Source organism: Fundulus heteroclitus, chromosome 11, assembly GCF_011125445.2.
Source record: "Fundulus heteroclitus isolate FHET01 chromosome 11, MU-UCD_Fhet_4.1, whole genome shotgun sequence".
Lineage (NCBI taxonomy): Eukaryota > Metazoa > Chordata > Actinopteri > Cyprinodontiformes > Fundulidae > Fundulus > Fundulus heteroclitus.
In genome coordinates, this window is record NC_046371.1 from 16762881 (window position 1) to 16785147 (window position 22267).

The 22267-nt window shown below is 38.2% G+C and overlaps 1 protein-coding gene across 1 annotated transcript in view; it reads right to left on the reverse strand.

Moving 5' to 3' along the window:
- The window catches only part of LOC118564639 (von Willebrand factor A domain-containing protein 7-like), a 19830-nt gene extending 4956 nt beyond the window's left edge, over positions 1–14874 (reverse strand). The window contains exons 1-11 of the mRNA XM_036143526.1: positions 14775–14874; positions 14501–14629; positions 12068–12254; positions 11801–11970; positions 11576–11688; positions 11383–11499; positions 9143–9349; positions 8934–9066; positions 8683–8829; positions 8447–8539; positions 8202–8364 (exon numbers count right to left, since the gene is read on the reverse strand). Of these exons, the coding sequence (XP_035999419.1) occupies positions 8202–8364; positions 8447–8539; positions 8683–8829; positions 8934–9066; positions 9143–9349; positions 11383–11499; positions 11576–11688; positions 11801–11970; positions 12068–12254; positions 14501–14629; positions 14775–14874 (1559 nt within the window). The remainder of the gene's footprint in view (positions 1–8201; positions 8365–8446; positions 8540–8682; positions 8830–8933; positions 9067–9142; positions 9350–11382; positions 11500–11575; positions 11689–11800; positions 11971–12067; positions 12255–14500; positions 14630–14774) is intronic.
- Positions 14875–22267: the final 7393 nt, after the last annotated feature.

The following is a 22267-nucleotide window of genomic DNA, read 5'->3' on the forward strand; positions in this document are numbered from 1 at the left end:
TTATATATATATATATATATATATTTATATATATATTATATATATAATATATATATATATAAGATAACTCAACTTGATTTCCTTTTTGTTCCATGTTACCTTGATATGTGATACTAGAGGGAGGGTCAGAGTTCCAGCTTGGTGTCTTGAGGCTTTCAGATGTTATCTGCTTGAGTTTATCTGATCTGTGCATCTAGGAATGTGTCTTGCTCTAAAGATTGACCAAACTGGTTGGTTGTCAACCTCTTTGTCTAGCAGTAGGGGGTTTGTTGTCTTACATGATCCAAACAAGATTGTGACATGTCCGGGTGCATCTCAATAATCCATGTCAAAAAAATAATGCTTTGGTCTGAATTCCTCAATATTGTTGTCCTACAGCCTTTCCTACAGCCGTCCCACAGCCTTTCTTCTGAGGTGTTAATGAGGTACTTCAAACATGACCCCATCCTCCAGGTAGCAGAGTGCTCCAATCTAAGCTGGAAGTCCTTGACCTTGTTTAGCAGTTCTGCCGCAAATACTGTGACATTATTGTTCATAAAAATGTGACAAAAATGGAAAAAACTGAACGACTTCAAAAATATGACCTAAACATAATGTATAAAGAGATCTATGCAGCACCTGGAGAGACTAATTAAACTTTGCTGCACTCCTAGAGACTCCAAGTACACAACAAAATGTATTTAAGGGCTGAAATGTAGATTTTGCCTGATATGTTCCCATTAAGGAAACAAGACTACTTCTCTCTCTGCTGCTTACTGTAAAAATGTGTAGAGAGATTTAGGTGTGGTTTCATTGACAGACTGGGACAAAAAAAAAAGGTGCCCTGGCACCACAGTCGATGACGTTGATCTTTTTGGTCTTTTCAGTCTGTTGCACGTGTAAAACAAAGAAAAGAGAAAGAGAAAGTATAAAGATTAGAAATGACAAGGAAATAATGAGAGAGAGATCTTTAAGGTAAAAACAGCAATGTAGAATCTGAAAATTTAAGAAGGCTGATCCATGTAAGAGTGACAAAGAGACAAAAAACATTGTTGATTGCTCTAAATGTAAGACTATACTCTGGTAGCTATAGGAATGCTATAAGAAGCTGCAGACTGCCCTCCCTAAGGAACTGCCCTCTCACAGCAGGGTACCTACTCAAACTCTATAAAGCCTTGCTCTGCGGACCCATCTTTCTCTTTCGTAAAGCCCAGCACTCCAGCGAGGAGGGTCTACACAGGAAGGATGAAGCGACCTGGTACTCGAATGGAGAACAGAGACCCGCCAGCATGTGCTCAGGCTGAAATCGAAGCATAGTACAGTCTGTGTTCTGGGAAATCAACATCAAAACCTATGCAGGAAATAGGGTGTTTGTGATCTTTCTCAGCTTTTGCAGGAGAAGGCTGACCTGAAAGTTGCTTCCTCTGCAAGCCGCACAGAGGCCATCCCAGGAAGCGTAAGGAAACCCTTCTGATCCGGCATGCTGCATGTCCCACAGTGGCGAGCGCAATCGCGCTAGCGAGGCCCATTGCAGCCCATCGGAGATACGGGTAGAACTCACCCAGGCCGGGATTCACAAACGAGGGATTTCACCTTGAGCTTTGACCTTGGAGTAAGTCATTGCAACCAGATGTAACCTAAGTTACAAGTAGCCATTAACAGCCTGCTACTACCATAGTTAAAAATATCAGTCACCTGTGGGAGAGTGAAAATGTTAATCTTGTAGAAACGTCAGCTATATCTTGAGATGTTTTTAAATGTCCTGTGTAAATACTAAAAATGTAACTGGTGGGATCTAATCAAAGTGGGCATTGCCTATTTCCACCCAGCTACTGTGACTGCAGAAATCCTTTCTTTAAAATGGCTGTTTATTTAAGTACGCTTTGTTGTGACCTTTTGCCTCTCGTTGGCAACAAAGTAAAGTGTGATTCAACATGTTTCATTCACAAAGCCCAAGCAGAAATCCATGTTATCTGATCGGCTCTAACCTGTTTCAGCTGAACCTGTTAGTCCCGCCTTTAAAATCGGGCTCTACCAGCAGCTGTCCAGACTGATATGCTGTGTTAATGGTGTGAATCGGTCTGGCTGGCCAGGCTATGCTTTGCCTGCAGCTCTGAAAGCCTTATGAACGGTTATCTCTGCACACAAACAAAACATGCAAAACACATGCTGGTTATTTTTTGTCCCCTCAACAATAATTATTTCTATTATTCCCAATTTAATTTACAGATAATACTGAGAAAGAAAAGATTTTGCCCTCAGACAGAGCAAAGACATGACATGTACTATGATATTTAGGATTTCTGTGTGTGTGATCTCTTCATGAATCAATGAGTCTACAATTAATAATTTAGAAACAAGGTTGTTATGATTTAGAGGTCTTTGAATTTTTTATTTTATTTGTGTTTGTTTGGCTTTATGTCTTGTTTTGTATTGTACTATTTAAGTCTTGTGTTCTTTAGTTTACTTTCAATGCCCATCATTTGTTAGAAGTTTTCCTCATTAGGTTATTCTTTAGTTTAGTTTTTCCTTTTTTGAGCTATTAGAGTTTTGTCTGTTAGAGCTCAATATATTTTGTACACACGTAGCCAGCCCTATAAAACGAATATCTTCCCCACATTGTTTTTAAAATAATCATCATAAATCAAAACACAGGGGTCGTTTTTAGAAAGGTTTTCATCCACACAAACCGCACAAATACAAAACTGAGGCAGATGCGTAGGGGACAGTGTACTGCAAAGCTATAAAACCTATGTCACAGGAGTCACAATCCTTCAACGCGATGGTGACTTTGAACCGCATTGTGCCTCTGTATTGGGAAGGAGAGTTGATGCAAAACAGCTGACCTCCTTGCGCTCTTTCTCCTTCGCACCTCAATTTATTGGAACATCTGGACTTGTGAACACAAACAAGCAAAAAGGTAAAGACAGGAAATGTTGTGTAGTTTCCGGGGTAATGCAGCTGGAAACAAACAGCCGAAAATGCTGTAAATTTCGTAGCTGTAAATTTGTCCAGTTTAATACTGATGACACACGTGTTGTAAACAGTCAATCACAACATCAATGTAAAGATTAGCACCTCTCTGATAGCTTTCCTTTTACAACTATGGTCGCACACATGTGATGTCAGCACCACATTATTTTCTGCAGGCTGTGATGTACTGGATCCTAAAACTCAGTTTTGTCATGTGCAAAGGCAGGCTTTGGTTGGAGTTTTCATAATCAATTATTTTCAGAGATATAAAACAGAGTTTTAGTGTGGATGAAAGGTTAAGACGTGTAAAAAGTGTAAAATGTGTGTAAAAAGTAGGCTTAAGTTTACCTGTACGTCTACTCATTCATGTTTATTATTCTCTCTCCTTCTGTTTCCCACTCTCCGCCACTCTGCTATGCAGCTCATTTAGTTCACTTGTGTCAGATCATCATCACTCATGTCACTCACCAGTCTTTGCCATTTGTGAAGCTCCTGTTTGTTGCTGTCGTGTTCCATTTCTGTTCATGTCTTGCCTGCCCAGATCTCTGTCTGTTTTTGCCCACGATTAATGACCCATTCTGCTTGTCCCTGCCCTGTAAAGGTTCTCTCTTTATTTTAAAAACTCTTTACATCTAATCATGCCACTCACGCCTGCCTGTTTCCATATGGTGTCCTACTCTGAAATCAAGATCTGACAGAGGTTCAATATTCTGAATCTTTTAACACCAAACTGCAGAAGCGGGAACACAACACAGCCAACCTGGACATTCTTGCAAGACCTTTACCAGACCAAATAGAAGTTTTAGACAGTTTCATTTTTTTTATTTTCTAAAAAAAAAAAAAAACTTCTAGTATTCACAAAAAACTGAACAACTTACATGGAATTCAAAATCTTCATGAAGCTAGATTTAAAGTCACTGAAATCATCAATGATTCTGGATCTCAACCATCTTGGACTGAAGCACGGTTTTATTGTAGAAGCTACCTTTAGTTCACTTCTGTTTTACCACAACTAATAAAAGCCTAACTCCAACTGTTTTTAAACTCCAACTGTTTTAAAGTTTGCTTTTAGTTATTTTTTCATGTTCTATTTTGTTTCTACATTTTATTCCTACTTGCTTTTATTCAGTTTTTTCCCTGTATTTTAATCATGTAAAGCACTTTGTATTCTTTGTACTGAAATGTGCTATACAAATACATTTGCCTTGCCTTGCCTAACTGGTTTTCAGGGTAATTTTCCCCAGGAAGTAGCTATAAGACTTTTCCTGATGCTGTAGTAAAGCTTTGTGTTTGACTGGTGCTGAAACATTCCTGGCTTGTTGATTATTGGGTTTCAGTCACTTTTGTCTATATAAATTAATTTTATTCTATAAATTAAAATGCCTGCTTCACAAATTGTAACTAGACTTTGTGATAAATAATAAGCAAGTTCCAAACTTGTGTACCAAATAAATAAGCAACAATTAAAAAAGGTTTCATTGCATATGTATAATGTGATGTTTTTCAAATGACCAACGCATTAACATAGTGTAAACATATTTTTATTTAAATTTGAATGCAAACATGCTATGTGACATATTTCACCGTATTACCACTGCATTGTTTATGTTTATAGGCTGTTACAAAATTTTAATTGGGTTAGTAATGCAGTGGGTGTATCGAGTCAGTTAAACTGAAAGCATTTCAAGCATTGTATTTCTTGCCATCAGACTGCATTAGAGTTAAACATTTGTATGGTCTGACAGCAAAAACAAGTTTCCCAAGTTACCTGTCATACAATGAAATAAAAGTGAAAGTATTCAGACACCCTTTGTTCATAATTAATCGGTAAAAAAGGAAATATTTATATAATAAATATATAATTAAAAACAAGTAATGCCAGAAAATCAAAAGAATAAAAAAAGTCTAAACAAAACATGTGAAATACATAAGCCTGGCTACAAGTTTTAGAGGACAGCTTTTAGTGTTTATTGTCATTTGTCTGTCTGTCTACAGTGTTCAAAAAATTAAAGAAACACTTTATAAACTAAGCATAATATAGAGTCAGCTAAACTTCTGGACTATTGATCTGGTCAGTTCAGTAGGAGAGAGGGTTATTAATAAGTGTCAATTGTTCTTGTGTTGATCAAAGTAAAAATAGATGCACTAAAGGTACAACAATGAGATGACCCGAAAAACAGGAATTGTTTTGCAGGTGGAGAACACCATTTTTTGACAGCTTTTTCCTAATTTTACATTAATGGCGCAGCAGGTAAACCTGTGAACACTGCACTTACACAGTTCCCACACTGCTTATAGATTTATGTTTGGGTAGTGTATATATCTCTATATATCACAACGTTTGCTGTTTTCTCAGCTTAAATTTTAGCCATATTAAAAAATCAATAAATTAGAAATTGGATAAGAATCAAGAGTGTTACAACCAATTTTGTTCTTGTTCTTAATGTGTTAGTCTGGTGAGGAATCTCCGTGAAGGGACACACAGACCTGTACAGGATAAACAACTGCACTCTGACTGCCTTTAGGATGAAATCCTCAGATCCATTGTCAGACCCTTCCTTGGTGCAATGGGTCCTGGGTTCCTTGTAGTGCATGATAATGCACTGCATCATGTGGCAAGAGTATGCAGGCAGTCCTTGGAGGGTGAAGGAATTGATTTAAATCCAAAAAGTCCTCAAAACAAACAAAAACCTATGGGACATCACGTTTTAATCCCATGTTCTGCCCTAGTCATACCCTGACAAACCATATTGATTTACTGCAATGACATTTAAGCAAATTTAACTAGCTGCAGAAGTTTTTAGTTTCACTTTCACAGTGACTTTGGATTAAGCCCTTTGTTGGTTGATAATTTTCATCAAATGATGTGGCATCCTTTTGTTTCTAACACATTACCCATTCCAAATCAGTATGGACACCAGGCATGATTTATTTTAAAAAATAAGCTCTTATGTTTTTTCAAAGTGTTCCTTGAATTTCTTTGAGCATCCTATGTATCTGTCTGTATTTCCGTCTATCCATCTGTCTGAATGGTAAATGGCTTGTACCTTTATAGCACTTTATCAAGTCCAGAAGACCTCAAAGTGCTTCACACTACATTCAGTCATTCACCCATTGATGCACACACTCTGACAGTTACATTGTAGACACAGCTGATCTGGGGCAGACTGACAGAAGCAAGGCTGCCATACAGCGGTGCCACTTGGCCCTCTGACCACCACCAACAGGCAAAGCCCAGGGACACAACGGCCGAGAGGGTCAGTACCATTAATTCAGGCTATCTCCTGCGCCACTATTTCCCTACAAGAGAAAGTTGCAACAGTTCAGACAGGCAAACCTTTCAACAAGTTCACTTATATGAAACAACCTTTCTACTCAGAGCAGTTATTCTGGCTTAGTTAAATCGTTTGAGGTGGGAACATACCGGTACTATATATTGCCAAAATTGATGTACTTGCCTTTATAAAAATTAGCTTTTATGACAACCCATTCTCATTTTTATCGGCTGTAATACACAGCTGGCTCAAATTGTGAAGCTATATCAGCAAATCTTCTGTGAATGCTGTCTGCGTGGTTCAGGAATGTATTTTTAGGTGAAATTATATTGGCTCCTTTTCCACGATAAAACTGAGATAAAGTATCTGCTCTGTCTTCTCTAAACCCCAGTCAGTCAAAGCAGATGACCATTCAAAATTAGCCTGGTTCTGATCTTTATTATTAGTATTTTACTGGAAAGAACAGTTTAGAGATTCACCTTTTGGACTAAAGTTAGTGTTATGATGCTAAACAGAATCCAGCAAGACCCTATTATTTCTCCTAAAGTAGTCCGCTACAGAATCATATCATCACCAGTGCATTGCTTGTTCCAAACCCTCAGCTGGGTGTTGTGGCTGCATATGTGTGCATAGGTGTCTGGACAGCAACCTTATGACAACAGCAGCAAATTAGCCACTTCTTTCCAAAATGAACAACAACAATTGTTATACAGTAAATATATACAAATATATTTGTATAAATTTATAGGAATTAGCTTACCTGTTGACCTGAGTGTATATATTGAAATCATGGTTAGTATTATGACTATTGTTAATCTCAAAAATATAAATTTGTCATGTTCAAGGAGCTAATCTTTTCAGAAACAGCCAAACCTGTCCAAAATGAAACATTTTATTTAACTAAGCTTCACAAAAGTGTTGTACTATCACCAGCTAATGTTTAGTACATAATTATTTTTTTCCAAAATGTAGAATATTTTATGAAAAATGTAGGGTTCAGAATATCACAGTCTCAGCCTGTAGAGAGAGGTTTAGAAATGTGGAGCCAACAAAAAGTAAAATCAAGTAATCAACTCTTGCAGACCAAGAGGCAGCAGAGTAACTACAGATTTCCACATTGCCAACTTGATCTACAGCCACCAGCTCCACATCAGGGGAGCAGCAGGAAGCTATATAAGACACTAGAGTTGCATTCTCATTGTCAGCTGCCGTGCTGATGTTCAAAGTACCGCTGCCTTCTCTGAGACGGACACTGTCCAAACCCGTCCCGTTAATTTCATCGGTGACCTGGACAGAGAGCTCCCACATGGACTGCTTGCAGTTTTCAGAGCATTTGGACTTCAGGCTAAGCAGCTTACACACTGGTGGGGTGAAGTCAGTTACCTGTGGTATGGTGACATCAAAATAAATTAATATTTATCCTTAAATATGTTTTAAAATGTATAGAAATCAAAATAATGCATTACAGGTGGAAGGATGGTTAAATGTAGCACAGCATAGTTGGTGTCTGCACCTCCTGGAGCCACAGCCTCAATGGTCAGAGTGATGACAGTACCGGATGGGGTGTTGGCAGGAGCTGTGATGTTCACTGTAGCATTAGCACTACCTCCAGCATCCAGTGACAAACTGGATGGGAACGATGAAGTAAAGCCTTGGTCATTGGTAGCTTGGATGGTGAAGCGTCCACCTTCACCCGTTGTCATCACAGTGAAAGGTACTGATTTTGATGTTCCTGGCTCCAAGACCATATCTAAATCGTCCTAAAGATTAATGTTAAGACACATTTAAGACACAAGTATAGCAAAACTAATCTATATTAAAAATACAAAGGCTTTAGTTTTTTACTGGCATTTGCTTACAACAGAAACCGTGAGAACTGAGGCTCTAAGGCTGGTGGTGGACTGCCTTTGGAAAATCCCTGAAGATGCTCTGGAGATACCATTGTTGTTTTGCCCCTTCACAAGTACAACAAACTCAACTGATGGGATCCTGTCAAAGCGAACAAAATATTCCCCTCCACCCAGGGCCTCCATGGTGCCGTTAACCTGGCCTGAACCGGACGATTCAACCAAAGTGACCTCTGTAACTGTGGCGACGTCGCTCCCAATCAGTGTCACCAACAGACTGGCATTGCTACCTTCAAAGAGAAGAAAAGTAAGTCATGTGCGCCAACATTATTGAGAGTTTTCCAGCATATTAGAAAATGTTGCTTCCACTACCAGCTGTGGGTCGATTGTCAATTACATCAAACCCTCCAAATGGGCCATCTGACTCCTTAATGAAGTCAAAGAGGAAGTCAATGGAGCTCTCTCCTGCAATTGCAGAAAATATAATGAAACAAAGCTGACCCAAGTATAGCTTACAATCAGAACACACTGCTTTTACAGTTTTTAACTACATCTGTAATCATTGTTTACTTTGAGTAACATTTATTAGTCGAAGTTATTGGTCTCACCTACAACCTTCAGACTGTAGGGATTTTTTGACTCTATTTTTAATTTCCACACTCCCACAAGTGTCAGTAGCTTCACAGTTTGGAGGTTTCCAACCATCTGGGATGAAATGATTGAAGATCCTGTTCTCTTATTATTGTGAACCACACCTAAATGAAGTAAAGCATAAATATATATGGAAACATTTAAACCATCCGTGACATTCATTTATTGAGCAATTGCTTAGGAGCTACATATTAAAAAAGGCACTGACCTGAAGGATCAATGACCATAAAATCAACATTCCTTCCAGTAATATAAATTGTCAAGTTTCTCACAGACTGATCAGCTGGAAAGGTCCAAATTCCAGCTTTTCCAGGGTTTCTGACTGCTTGCAGAATAGTTACCTGAAATGTTGAATGTGGCTGGGCAGGTGAATTTTGAAACATAAAAAGCTATCTAATTAAAAAACTGTTTTCATACCAGAGAGGAGCTGGTGGATTCAGTAAGAATGTCGATGGCTTCAAGCAGCTGACTCTTAGAGACTTCAACAGCCTGACCTCCTGAAGTTTGAGCCAAGTCTCTGTACAGCTGGCCATCATATTTGACCATCTGATGGTTTTGTTGTTGGTTGCCGTCTGCGTGACTTTGATGACGGACCCCATATACATTAGTTTTCATAAAGTTCACCTAAAACAAGACGAATCTCCAACTGAGTTGAAACAAACCACTGTAAATCTCTTCACCAGAGAGGAAAATATAACATACATCATCATCCTGGAGCTTCCTTGGACCCTCATCTTTTGACTTGTTATCAGTATAAATAGTTCAGTTACTAATACTTTATAAATTAAACGGTGTGCGCAGAGTTGCACAGTCGCGGGGAATAGCCGTTTGCACGGTCCTTCAGTATTTAAAACAAGGATGTGTGTGTGTGTGTGTGTGTGTGTGTGTGTGTGTGTGTGTGTGTTGGCATGTTAAGCTATAGTAGTGTGGACCCCCCTCTTGACAGACAATCAACACTGTGGGGACATTTTGCATTGTGAGGACATTTGTTCACAACTTTGAGAGTGAAAACGTTTACTTAACAAGATCTTCAAGGTAAAATCTACCCATAATTGGCCCCATGGCTCCCTCAAGTGAGTTAAATATGAAACCCAACAGTTTGAAGTTCCAATGTTTCTTTTCTGTTTGTCTTGGGTTTCTGTAAAACCTGGTTCTAACCCAGATATGTATCTTCTAAATTTTATTTTTTTCTCAGGGCTGAAATGACATGATAGTCCCCAAGTTTGCTGTGATTGGCCATTGTTATCTGACAGCTGTTCTTTAATTGATGTTGCAGATTAATGTAAGGTTTAGAAAGGGTAATTATTTTTTAAATTATTCTTAGGAAATGATCAGAGTAACCCATCTGTCTCAGGCTTTTAAACAAGATGGTTATGGAGGCTTCTAAATCTGATTGGTTGTAGCTGATTTTATGAAGAGAGATTCATTGAGATTTAACAATGAGATTTTACCTTTAAAATGTGTGTTGAAGATGATAACTGGGTTTGGTAGTAAAGCATGGGTGTAAGTTGGTTTAAAATATACTTTTGTCTACATGATCTTCCAATTACCCTCTGGTTCTAGAAATACACAGGTATAAAACATATTTTTAGGGGAATTAATGTAAATTATTAAAATCCATCAGAGCTCTTTTTTTCTTTGTAACCCATAGGGTCTATTTTTAGTTTAGATCTCCTTCCACGGCCATGCCAATGATTGCCAAATCTATGTGCCTTTAAGGTGAGGCGAGGCATGGTCTGTTACAACTCTTTTATTGTGTCTTGAGGATATTAAAGCTTGGATTGCCCTACATTTCTTACATTTTAATGAGAATAAGACTGAGGTTGTTGTGTTTGGTTCTAATGGAAGATGTCAGAGCCCACCAGTTGATTTTGACTCCCTGTATGCTAAGCATAAGAGAGAGAGAGAGAGAATGTGAATGAATTGAATTTTTTATTTTTTGTTTATTTTTTAAAACATCACCTTTGTAAATGAGATCTTGGATCTCAATGACAACCTGTATAAATAAGGATTAACAAATATATACTTTATAAAATCAGTGGCTTTGGAAAACCAAAGCTACAGACGCAAACGGAAAAGCCTTTGGAAAACCAATAAAAATACAGGACATTATCTACATGAAAAAACTAAATTGCTATGCAGTCTTTCATCTACATGAAAAACTAAATTGCTATTCAGTCTTTCTGCAACTCCTGCCCACCCTATTTTCAGCAAATACACAAGTGTGTCACACCTGACATTAGGGATCTGGAAAAAGAAAAGGGAATCCTTGCTCGGAGAACAATGGAATGATTACTTTTTAGTATTTGCCTTAAAGAATTGAGTGGAGAGCCATATAGCCCAGAAAATACTGCCAGGTTACTGGAACTTATCCCAGAAAGAATCATGTAAAGACAGGGAAAATGCTGAACAGCTTACATTGCCAACACATGGCAAATGCAGGAACACACAAATGAATAATGAATTAACATGTATGATTTTAGTTCTGTTTGAAGAAATTGGAGCACTCTGAGAAAATTACAGATCAAGTGAGATGAAGTTAGAAACATACAAGAACCATTAGTCTTTCAGGCAACAAGACTAACCATTATTTTGTTTTTCTTTTTGCATTGATAATTTATTACTACAATTAATATTGTTGACGCACAATTACTCACCACAGACTTTGTGTGCTCTATGAGTGCAATCAATGGGTTTCTCAGGTGTCTGTCTTTGGCCGGAGCATCCGTAAAAACAAATATCTCAGAATTAGGAGGCGCACCAGTTAGAGCTAGCTGCATGAAGAAACAGATTAATGCTTAATTATTCGCTTTTCTTCTAATATCAATTTTGTCACATCAAAAACAGCACCTGAAGTCCAGAGAGACTTAATTCTGGAGGATCTCCACCTCCACTTGCTCTTAGTGAGTTGATGTAAGTCTTAAAGACTTCTGGGTCTGTTGTCCGTACCAGTGGCCCAAAACCTGCAAATGTGATGGGAAAACAAATATATTTAATGTATTTCCTTCTCTCATAACGCTTTAACTAAAACAAAGATATAGAGAGTTAAAAAGTGCAGAATCATTAAGACTGTACCTGGATCACTGAAAGGAACCAGAACATAGACAGATGGCTCATCCTGTGTTCCCAGTTTGCTGTCTATTATAGAGGCTGTAACAGTCTTCACTGCAGCAATGTCATCCCCCATGCTTCCTGTTGTGTCAACCACAAAACAAAGGGGTTTGCCTTTGAAGAGTCCCATCATCCTGAGGAATGAGTAACAAAGACAAAAATACCTTAATTTAACTCATTATATAAACTATTAAATTATAAAATTTAAGTGAGAAATACTAAATTCAGTACTCAAGGAATTTTCTATCCCCAGCTGCACCTCGAACATCCTCTAGCAGCTGACTGGTTGCTGCTATTGCCATATTGGCTGCTTGTGGGTGGAGGTGTCCATGGCTGGACTTCAGGGTGTCTTTGTTGATTCCACCTTTGGGTTCCATCATACTCGTACTATCAGGGAAACCTCCATGGCTACATTTCCCTGTTTGTCATCACAGTAAGAACAAAGTCAGTTTTAACCATTTTTGACTCATATAATCACTGATTTTAGAAATCTACAATTTAGTTCTTCTAAATGGCACAGACCTGGGTTCACATAACAAAGCAAAGGGCACCATAATGAAAAAATATATATTTCTAAAGTTTTGAGAAGAATGTTGCTTTGGCAGCTGGAAACACCTGTTCTCTGCTGTTTGAATTGTCATGTGATGTCAGATGTTGTCATGACAAAGCAAAACATGTTTTATAAACTAGGAAACTATGATGAACATTGTGCAGAAATCAGTATCTTCCACCAGGTTTAATCAGTCAGTTTACAACACAGTTAGCCTAAAAGTTACAAATGGGGAGATTTGATATAGGAGATGTTGAACAAGAATGCAGTAAAGTTGGCTGGTGGGATTATCAGATTAATATTTTAAAGCCAATTTAGTATGAATTGTTTGTCTTAAGCTGAGGCCCCAATATCATCCCATCTATGTTGCCATTAAAAGCTTTATACAGGCTAAAACATCTTTAATCTGTCTAACACATGGTGATATTGAACATAATAAACTTAGTGGAAGACACTGACTGATTTTGCACATGTTGTGAGGTCAAAAAACAAATAAATTTTTCATGAGGCAAAAATATTTTTTTATTTATCTAGTTGGATCTTGATGAACAACAACAGTAATGTTTGCAGAAATTCAAACACAGCACGTCAGCACAGGCATATTGGAAGGGTGATTATTAAGGCTTTTTTGAAGACCTCAGAGAACGTTGCCTTTATGACAAAGTAATCGAAAAACAAATGTGAATCCATCTGTCCAACAACTAAGTCTTGAGCAAAATTGGTAAGAAAGCAAACAAAATAAATAAATAAAATGATCTCAAATGGCTGAAATGTAATGAAATGTTGGCCATTGTTGTGAGTTTATGAGGTCTGTAGAGAAACAAATGCCATAAAAACCCAATGACGTAAATCCCTGTTGTGAAGAATAGTGGATCAAAAAATAAAGAAACCTCCTCAAGGAAAGGCAAAACTTAAATCGTCAGACAGAACATAACTATCATGTTATTGCTGCCAAATATCCTGACTTTTACTGTTTAATGATTATGATTTGTGTGCGTGTGTTTTTTGTCTAGGTTAGAATAAAGTAAGTTTGAAACCTGGTAAAAAATATAGAATTATTTACACTTTTTGCGCTGTTACAGCCATTCTACGTTACTAGTATTTTGTGTGATAAACAAACACAAAGTAGTGCAAGTGGAAGGACTATTCTATTGTTTTTAAAGACTTTGCAACAGAATATCTGAAAGGTTTAATCTGCAGTTTTTGTTCAGTCACTCTGACTTATTGCTTTGTAGTACTACTTTTTAAAAGTAATTACACCTGCAGGTCTTTTGGGGATATGCCTCCACCAGCTTTGCACACATAAACGGAGATTTTGCATATAGGCCAATGCACTTTCACATGACTCTTTGTGGCTTTCTGTCAACAGCAGCTTTCTTCTTGCAATATCAAGGCCTAATTTTGGGATTCAACAACTAACAGTTATGTCAAGAGATTCTCCCAACTGAACTGTGGATCTCTGCAGCTCCTCCAGAGTTACCATTGGCCTCTTGACTGCGTCTATGGTTAATAAACCATAAACACAGTTTATCTGGATGAACTCCATGTCTTCACTATCCCTATGAAATGTGCAAAACTTGGGATATTGTTTTATAACCTAACCCTGCTTAAACCTCTCCACAGCTTTATTCCTGACCATCTGCGACATTAATATACTTTTGAGGCATTCACAGAACAGCTGTATTAACATTGAGACTAAATTACACATAGGAAGACGTTATTTTCTGATCAGATGACTTATAAAGATATTTGGTTGCACTGGGCATAATTTTGAGTTATCAGAGTAAAGGGGGTTGATTACAAATGCATACTATAAAGTTTTCTTTATTTGTAGAAATGTTATACGTATGACTTCACAGTTATGCTCTGCTTTTGTTGCTCTCTCACATCAAAGTTTATGGTGGACCTCTTCATGTGAAGTGCATGAGGTGTGGATATTTTTAAAAGGTACTGTAATATGTCTGGGTTCAGAAATACATAGGGTGTACTTTATTGCTCCTGTTAAAGTAACTGTCTTCAGTGAATATGCCCACCATGGTGAAGTCAGAGAACTGGCAAAAACACCACTTTCTAAAGCCACAAAGTGAAATATTAATATAAATGACAATCTTTACCTGAGGGTTTGGAAAAAGGATTCACACTGAAATATCCTGAAGTAAGTATCTTGTTCTCAAGAATGTCCTTCAAAATGTTGTTCCTGCAGTCATCTCCATTGCAGGTGCGGCAGGTCGCTTTAGCTTTAGCTGCAAATTCACATCAGATCAGAGTATACACATTTGTTCATCGCAGGCACAGAAATCCATGCAAAACAAAACTTCTGCCTTTTGCTTAGGTTGCCTTACCAAACACAGCTCCCCTTAAACTCAGTTCACACTTTAATTTCTTTACCTGCTATGTTTCCAACACGGGCGTTCGCTCTGATCAAATTGCTGTTTGGAAATCTGTTGCCTATTTCCACCCAGTTACTGTGACTGTAGAAATCCTTCATTTTTAAAGAAAAGAAAGACAAAATTGCAGCTTTTACTTGCTGTATTGCACTGCAACTGTATTATACCTATTTGAAAATTGTAACTTATTTTGTGATGCTTCTTCCACAAGTGGGCAGTAAAGACCAAATGTAATAGAAGGTGGTAGATATAAGGAGGTGGAAAAGTCCTGTAGTATTCAACTTAAGTAAAAAGTGCTATTGCTGATTTAGCATAAATCTTTTTTTGCTCATTTCTGTTAGACTGAGACCTTATAAACATTGATAAAGTGCAGTGACAAAATAAAACATGACCACAAACATTATTTAACAATTTAGAGAGTAAAAAAATACTCCTGAACTTAATTCCTGAACTTTTATCAGATCAACAAAATATCTTAAATGAAACACAAGCACACTGTAAGGACATTTTTTTAGGCAACATCTATATGCAGATCTGCATTTAAATAATAAGAAAACACTTTCATTTAGCTATCATACAGCAGTTCTTGATTTGCATCATTTTCTTTGCATTTTATCATGCCCTTTTCTCTCACTTGTGAATTTGATTGAAAGTAGACACAACAATACTTAAAATAAAATATTGTCAAGAAAAAGTGTAACCAATGTAATTTTCTATAATTCCAACTACAAACTTGTCCACTTGTCAATATAATTTGCTTTCCTTCTGCCTATGCTAATTAGCAGATAGACAGGTTTACAAGTAGGCAGAAGTACCTGTAATGTGTGGAGAAGTCTTCCCAGACTCGATGTTGCTGAAACAAAGTTCTGCTTATTATTGGAAGCTTTTACGATTGATAAACCATCTGTGATGAGCTTCTTTCCTTCGTTCAGCTTCTCATTATCACAGTGACGGCGTGCACTCAGGGGATATTTAATGTCCGTTTGCCAGTTCTTCGTCTTAATCCGCTGGATGGTTTTGATGAAACTTTTGGAGGATTTTGATGCTCCGCAGACAGCAGCAACAGCTGAAGGGGTAAAAGGCTGAGGCTGCACAGACAGTGTCTTTTATTAAAACAGTTATTACAGAAGAGGGGATAAAAAAGATATTTGATGTAAGTAATTTAATTCTTACAAGAGAAGGGAAGTCCCTGCCCTCAGACAGAGCTAGGCTACGGCACACCTGAACCGTGACGTTTAGGATGGCTCTTTCTGTGATTACTTGGTGACTGAGAGATTCTCCATTAAATATACCAAAACCGTGAACTCCAGTCTGCACAAGCAGAAAACACAGCACGGCCAACCCAGACATCACTGCAAAAACTGTGGGGAAACAGAAGTTGGACAAGTTTGACACCTACACCGGGAGCTAAATAACTTTTTAAGCATAACTACTTCTTGGGTGACTACACGTACAGTAATCCAGCAATTAAATTAAGGTTACTTTATTTATACCCGTAGGTTGATTTGTCTGTCAGGGTTTTAAGACACATACATACCCTGGTACACTATGCAAAAACATAACCAAAACCATTTGCATCAAGGCATGCTCAAAGTGCTAGCAGGACACATAAGAGGACCCGGCTTAAAATGGAAAGATTGCCTATAAAGTAAATAAAAGGACTGATAAAGTAAATAAAAGGACTGACAACATTTCTTTAAAAGAAATATGATAGTCCAATAAAATCCATGATATCCAATAAAATCAGCCTGTTCATTTCAGTAACCGCAGTGGGAACAAAGCTGTTTTTAAAACTACTGGTTCTACATTTAGGGACCAAGAACCTCTGTCTGAGGGGAAGAAGCTGGAACTCACAGTGAAGGGGTGCAAGTCATTTTTAAAACAAAAAGAGGAGGCAATATGCTGTACCTGCCTGATGTACAGAGATGCAACTGATTGTTGGAATTCTCCAATTAGTCTAGAGGACGTTTAACAATCTGCTGAAGAGAACTCCTTTCTTTCAGGATTTCATGACCAAACCATGACACTTGAGCAGCGTCAGGGTAGCTTGGAGTTGCTATAGCAACACCAAGATTTGGCCTAGCAACTGCTAAGCATTTTTGTTATGGAAACCCAAAATGCAACGTAGTAATTTAGTAATGGGTTCATTTTAATATCAAATATAAAGATTGCTCAACACAGTCATTAATTAACTTAATTAATGACTGTGTTGAGCAATCCTTATATTTTTTTACATTAGACAAATCTTGCGATATCATGTACAGGAGGTTAACGTAATTCAGTAAAGCGGTAAACTTGTAGGATAACGGTGAGTTTGAAAAGGAAAAGTTTCTCGTTCGTGTCAGCAACTCATGTATGTCATATAGCAACTGCTAAACTACCGCAATGAAAAAATTCTGGTGCCGCCAATGCCATGGCTCTGAAGAAAAAGATAAAACCAATTCGACAAAAGCACCATAAAACGTGGTCATTATGGTTCGTTCAATGTTAAAATGGTGGAGTTTCCTTCAGCAAAAAAGGCGCTGGTGGACCTTCTTACACACAGGTTCACAGTTCTCTTCAAAGTTAATTTTTTTTGTCTAAAACAGTCCCATTCTCTCAATGCAGACATATGTGTCACCTTGGTGTCACATTTTACAGCCTTCTTTATTTCTTCTTGAACTGAAGAAGAAATCAATGCATGGATGTGCCAACATTTTCTTCAATTGAATAAAAACAAAACTGATGTAATAATCTTTGGACCAATAGAGGAGAGATCAAAAGTTAGCACACAGCTTCAGCTGCTTCAGCTAGGAACCACTGATCAGGCCCCAAATCTGGGAGTAGTGATGGACTCAGACCTGAACCTCCAAAAGCATCTAAAGACAATTACAAGGTCGGCTTTCTATCACCTGAAGAACATTTCCAGGATTAAAGGACTGATGTCTCAGCAGGATCTGGAAAAACAAATCCATGCGTTTATGTTTAGTCGAATTGGTTACTGGAACGGTGTTTTCACAGGTCTGCCTAAAAAGTCGATCAGACAGCTGCAGCTGATCCAGAATTTAGAAACAGTCTTCAGCATTAGTTCTTCCTATTTACTTACTCATGTGCCCGGCAAACCAAAAGTGTTTTAACACATTCAAAGTGATTTTCAACCGCTATCAGTGTAAAATTAAAAACATAAGAGAGATTGAAACAACTATGCTTCTTCAAGTCCTTTCTGGAGTTTTCAGGTCTTCCTCCTCTTTGTTTCTTTCTTTGTTTGCTTCTTGCTTTCTTTTTGTCTCGTCACTTGATTTAAAAACCCACCAAATTTCACCCCCAAAGAAATGACTGAATAAGAAAGGTAAAACTGGGCCTGTTTATAAACTTTTATAGTTTAGTAGATTAAGCGAGTCTTTCAGCCGCTCCCTCATTCACTGGTCGTTACAACGTGTGTACAGACTTGACAGATTTTTTTACTGACATAACCACGTTTTGGACTTAGGTCCCTAGATTAAAGTTAAAGACTTAAGCAAATATACCATGTCTTTTCATATATTACTGTCTTGACATTGCACATCTTGACAATTAATTAAAAGTAGTTATATAAGAAAAGTTTTCATCAGGAATCCAGACTCGGACATGTTTTAAAAGTTAAAAGTGTGGGAAAGACAACACTCATCCACATACTGGTACGTAACACAAGGCTACACTTAGAGTTTATTGGGCAACAACTCTTTCTTATCTGGGTTTCTCTTCATCATAGTGTAAACTATACACCTGTTCTCAGTCTCCCCAGGTTCTTTTATCTGGTAATGTGGTGTTTCTACTGTAGACTTCTGCAGTAATAAAACTAGAAAGGCTTAATTTAAACGCAGAATGCATGTAAACCTTTTTTTTAACATCCGTTTCGTCTTCAGTTCTGATGACAATCAAATATGAATATTTTCTAAGTATTATTTTTCTTAAATGATTAGATATTTTTAATAAACAACCACGTATAGAGAAAGTGGAGGAAAAAGGCGTTAGTTGAAATTGCACGTACCTGATATCTGGGGAGTGTCTTGATCGTAACGTTGCCGCAGCGCTGATGGCCAGAAATGTATTATATGTTTTTGTTCAGGAGGGTGGGGTTTTTCAGATAGCGGAGGTGACGCTTTATTTGATCAGCACATGACTATGACAACAAGTGTTTTTTTTTTTTATATACAAATACAGTGTCAGAAACTAGTTGTGTGTCTGTGTCTCTCCTGATTGGAGTGAAGCCACGCACCTGCAGCTCCTTTGGGTCATCAACCTGGGAGCATTTAAGGAGCTGTAGGACCTCCACTCTTTGTTAGATGATTACACGTGTTAATGGTAGTCTCTAGCAATCCTGTGCCTTGCAAAAATTTAGAACTTGTTAAACAGCTTGTTTTTTTATGCTGCCTGTGAAACTCCTGCTCACAACTCTACTTGGATATCTCTCTTCACTCTGAACCAGGCTTTTTGCTGCCCTCTCTCACCTTCAAGCCAAAATGTATGAATAGAACGAACAACAGCAAACAGGCTTCAATTGGAGGCAACTGGACTTTTGATCAGTTCTCTCTGAAAACATTCCAACGCCTATCCAGGAGTCTTTGTAAATTCTGGTGGCTCACATTTGAGCAACCTGCAGTTGGTGCGCTACTGTTTTTAAGGACATGGAGGCCCATTTTAAGTCAGATGCAAATCAATGCCGGATTTTTCACTGTCCTGGGTCATTAGAAGCTATTGCTTGGTGTGAAGGGACTACTTTGGTCACCTGAATCATGATGAGGCTGTTGATGTAATCACTTTGGAATGTGTTGGAGGGCTGATCTGGGGAGATGGAAAACACAATCCTCCTCCTCTGTTAAGTGATGGCTTTTCTCTTTTGACCAAGATGGCTTCTTTCATCCCTCTTCAAAACCATCTGTTCTTACTGTCCAAAATCTGGACATTATTGTTGTCAAAGAGGGCCCTTTGTTCTTGAGGTGCAAGTGGACTGCTAAATCGTGCCCCGAGTTGCTAGCCCTCCTGTGCTGTGCCGTGCGTTTATGTAGCTGTTGTTTAGTTTCTCCAATGTAGGAGTCTGAGTAGTCCTCGCTGCATTGGACCGCATACACAACACTGTTCAGCTGTGGTTTGGGTGTTCTGTCTTTGGGATTAACCCATTTTTGTCCGAGTGTTATCAGGTTTGAAATTTACTGGTATGTTGTGTTTGGGGGAAATTCTCCTGACACATTTGGAATGACAACGTTTTTGCGTGTTTCTGTTTTCTCCTATGTGTTCGATGCTCTGTTGTTTCTTCTGACAGCTTTGTTGGCTGATTTGACAAAGGCCCATTTTGGGTAACCACAAGCTTCCAGTGATTTCCTGACGTTCTTGTGTTCTTTTTGTTTCTCCTCTGTGGCTGAAGGAATGTTGTCAGCCCGATAACTCAGAGTTCTGATAACAGAGAGTTTGTGCTCCAGTGGGTGGTGTGAATCAAAGGGCAAATATTGGTCTGTGTGTGTGGGCTTCTGGTAAACCTCAGTTTTGAGACTCCCATCTTCCTCAATGTGTACCGCACAGTCCAGAAAAGGCAACCTGTTGTTCTTAGCATCTTCTCTGGTAAACCTTATGTTGGTCTCCACTGAGTTGATGTGGTTGGTGTGGTTTGGATTTTTACTCAAGTGTCTTCCACATATAGGAGTTGGTGGTGTTACTTTGTAAGCACTTAGTTGCCCTGCCCTTGTTGCAGAATGCGTCCAGGAGGATGGGCCTCTATGTCCTTTAAAAACAGCAGCGCACCAACAGCAGGTTGCTCAAGTGCGATCCACCAGAATTGACAAAAACCCAGGAATCTGTGTCTAAAATTTTTAGAAAGAACTAAGCGAAAGTCCAGTTGCCTCTGATTTAAGCCTGGTTGTTGTTGCAATGACGCGGATAACTGAGAATTTGCACAGGCAATAAAATTAACAGTTATCTTCTTTAAAGCAGCTCTCAGGAAAAATAACACTACATGGCTGTAAAATGCAGAACAACAGTGTTCCTGTTTAACGGGTTTAATCATTACCTTGCTTAGAAGTCCACACCTTCTAACTGGTAGGAAAGTGGGATAAGATTCCATGCAGTTCCAGCTACAATCAAGTAATAACTATAACTATAAATGGAGAAGTACAGAAAAGGTCAGAGGGAGCTGCATTGTGTTTTTGTAGATCTACAGAAAGAATATGACAGCATACCAAGAAAGAAGTTGTGGATAAAATATGAGGAAGTGTTAATGATTTGTTCATTGACAATTTGTTCAATGACATGCTTGCATTGTTTTTGCATTATTTTAAAAGTAAGAATTGGTTCAACAAACAAGTAGGGTTGATTATTGGAAAATTTGTACTGTGTGGGTTAGATGCGTGCATTTAGAATAAAATATTTCCTCCGGTTCACATTACAGTTCACATTACACACAATGAAGGCAAAAACTGACAAACAAACAGGCAATGAACAGGGGTTACATTTTTTTTTTTATCGTTTAGGAAAGTCACAGATAAAGACAATGAGGTAGTAGGGTGTTTATTGAACAATGATGATCTGAGGCTACGTGAGAGCAAGGAACATGTGGTTGAAAATCTAGAGAGGTGGAGGTTTGCCCTGGAAAGGAGAGGAATGAAGGTTAGCAAGACAGAATACATCTTGTGAATGAGAGTAACATGAGGCGTGAGGCTATAGGGTGCAGAGATGGTGGAAGATTTCAGGTACTTGGGGTCAACAGTCCAGAGCAACCGCAAATGTGGAAAAGAGGTGACAAAACGTATCCCAGCAGGAACGGGTGGAGGAAATTGTGAGGTGTGTTGTGTGATAAAAGAGTATCAATGAAAATGAAAGGAAAGTTGTGCAGGAGTGGCGAGACTAAGAATATATGGTTTGAAGACAGTGACACAGAGGAGGAGACCAGAGGCAGAGCAGGAGGTTGCAGAAATGAAGATGTTTAGGTCCTGTTTGGGAGTAACGATGAGGGAAAGGATCACGAATAAGCACATTAGAGGGAAAAATTATGTTAGATGTGTTGGAGATAAAGCCGGCGTTCCCATAGTTAGATTTTTTGGACATGCACAGAGGAGGGTTCCTGAGTACATTAGTGGGAGGCTGGAACTGGCAGGCAGGAAACTTAGAGGAAGACCAAAGAGGAAATTTATGGATGGAGTGAAAGAGGATGAGAAGTTAGTTGGTGTGAGAGAAGAAAATGCAGAAGGAAGAAAGGTTAGATGGAAACATATGACTGGTTGTAGCAATCCCTGAAAGGGAAAAGCCAAAAGAAGAAGATGATGAAGAAAAATATATTTGTCTGATGTTTTATAATCTGAAACATCTAAGTGCAACTCAGAAGAAAAACAGAAGAAATCTTTAATGTGGGATTTTTTAACTCTATATATTCATTGTATTTCATCTGGGAAATAAGACGTGTTTGTTCAAAATGCCCCGAAAAAAGTTATGAAAAGATCATCTAACTAGTGTTTTTATAGAAATGTATTAATCATAAATAATTAT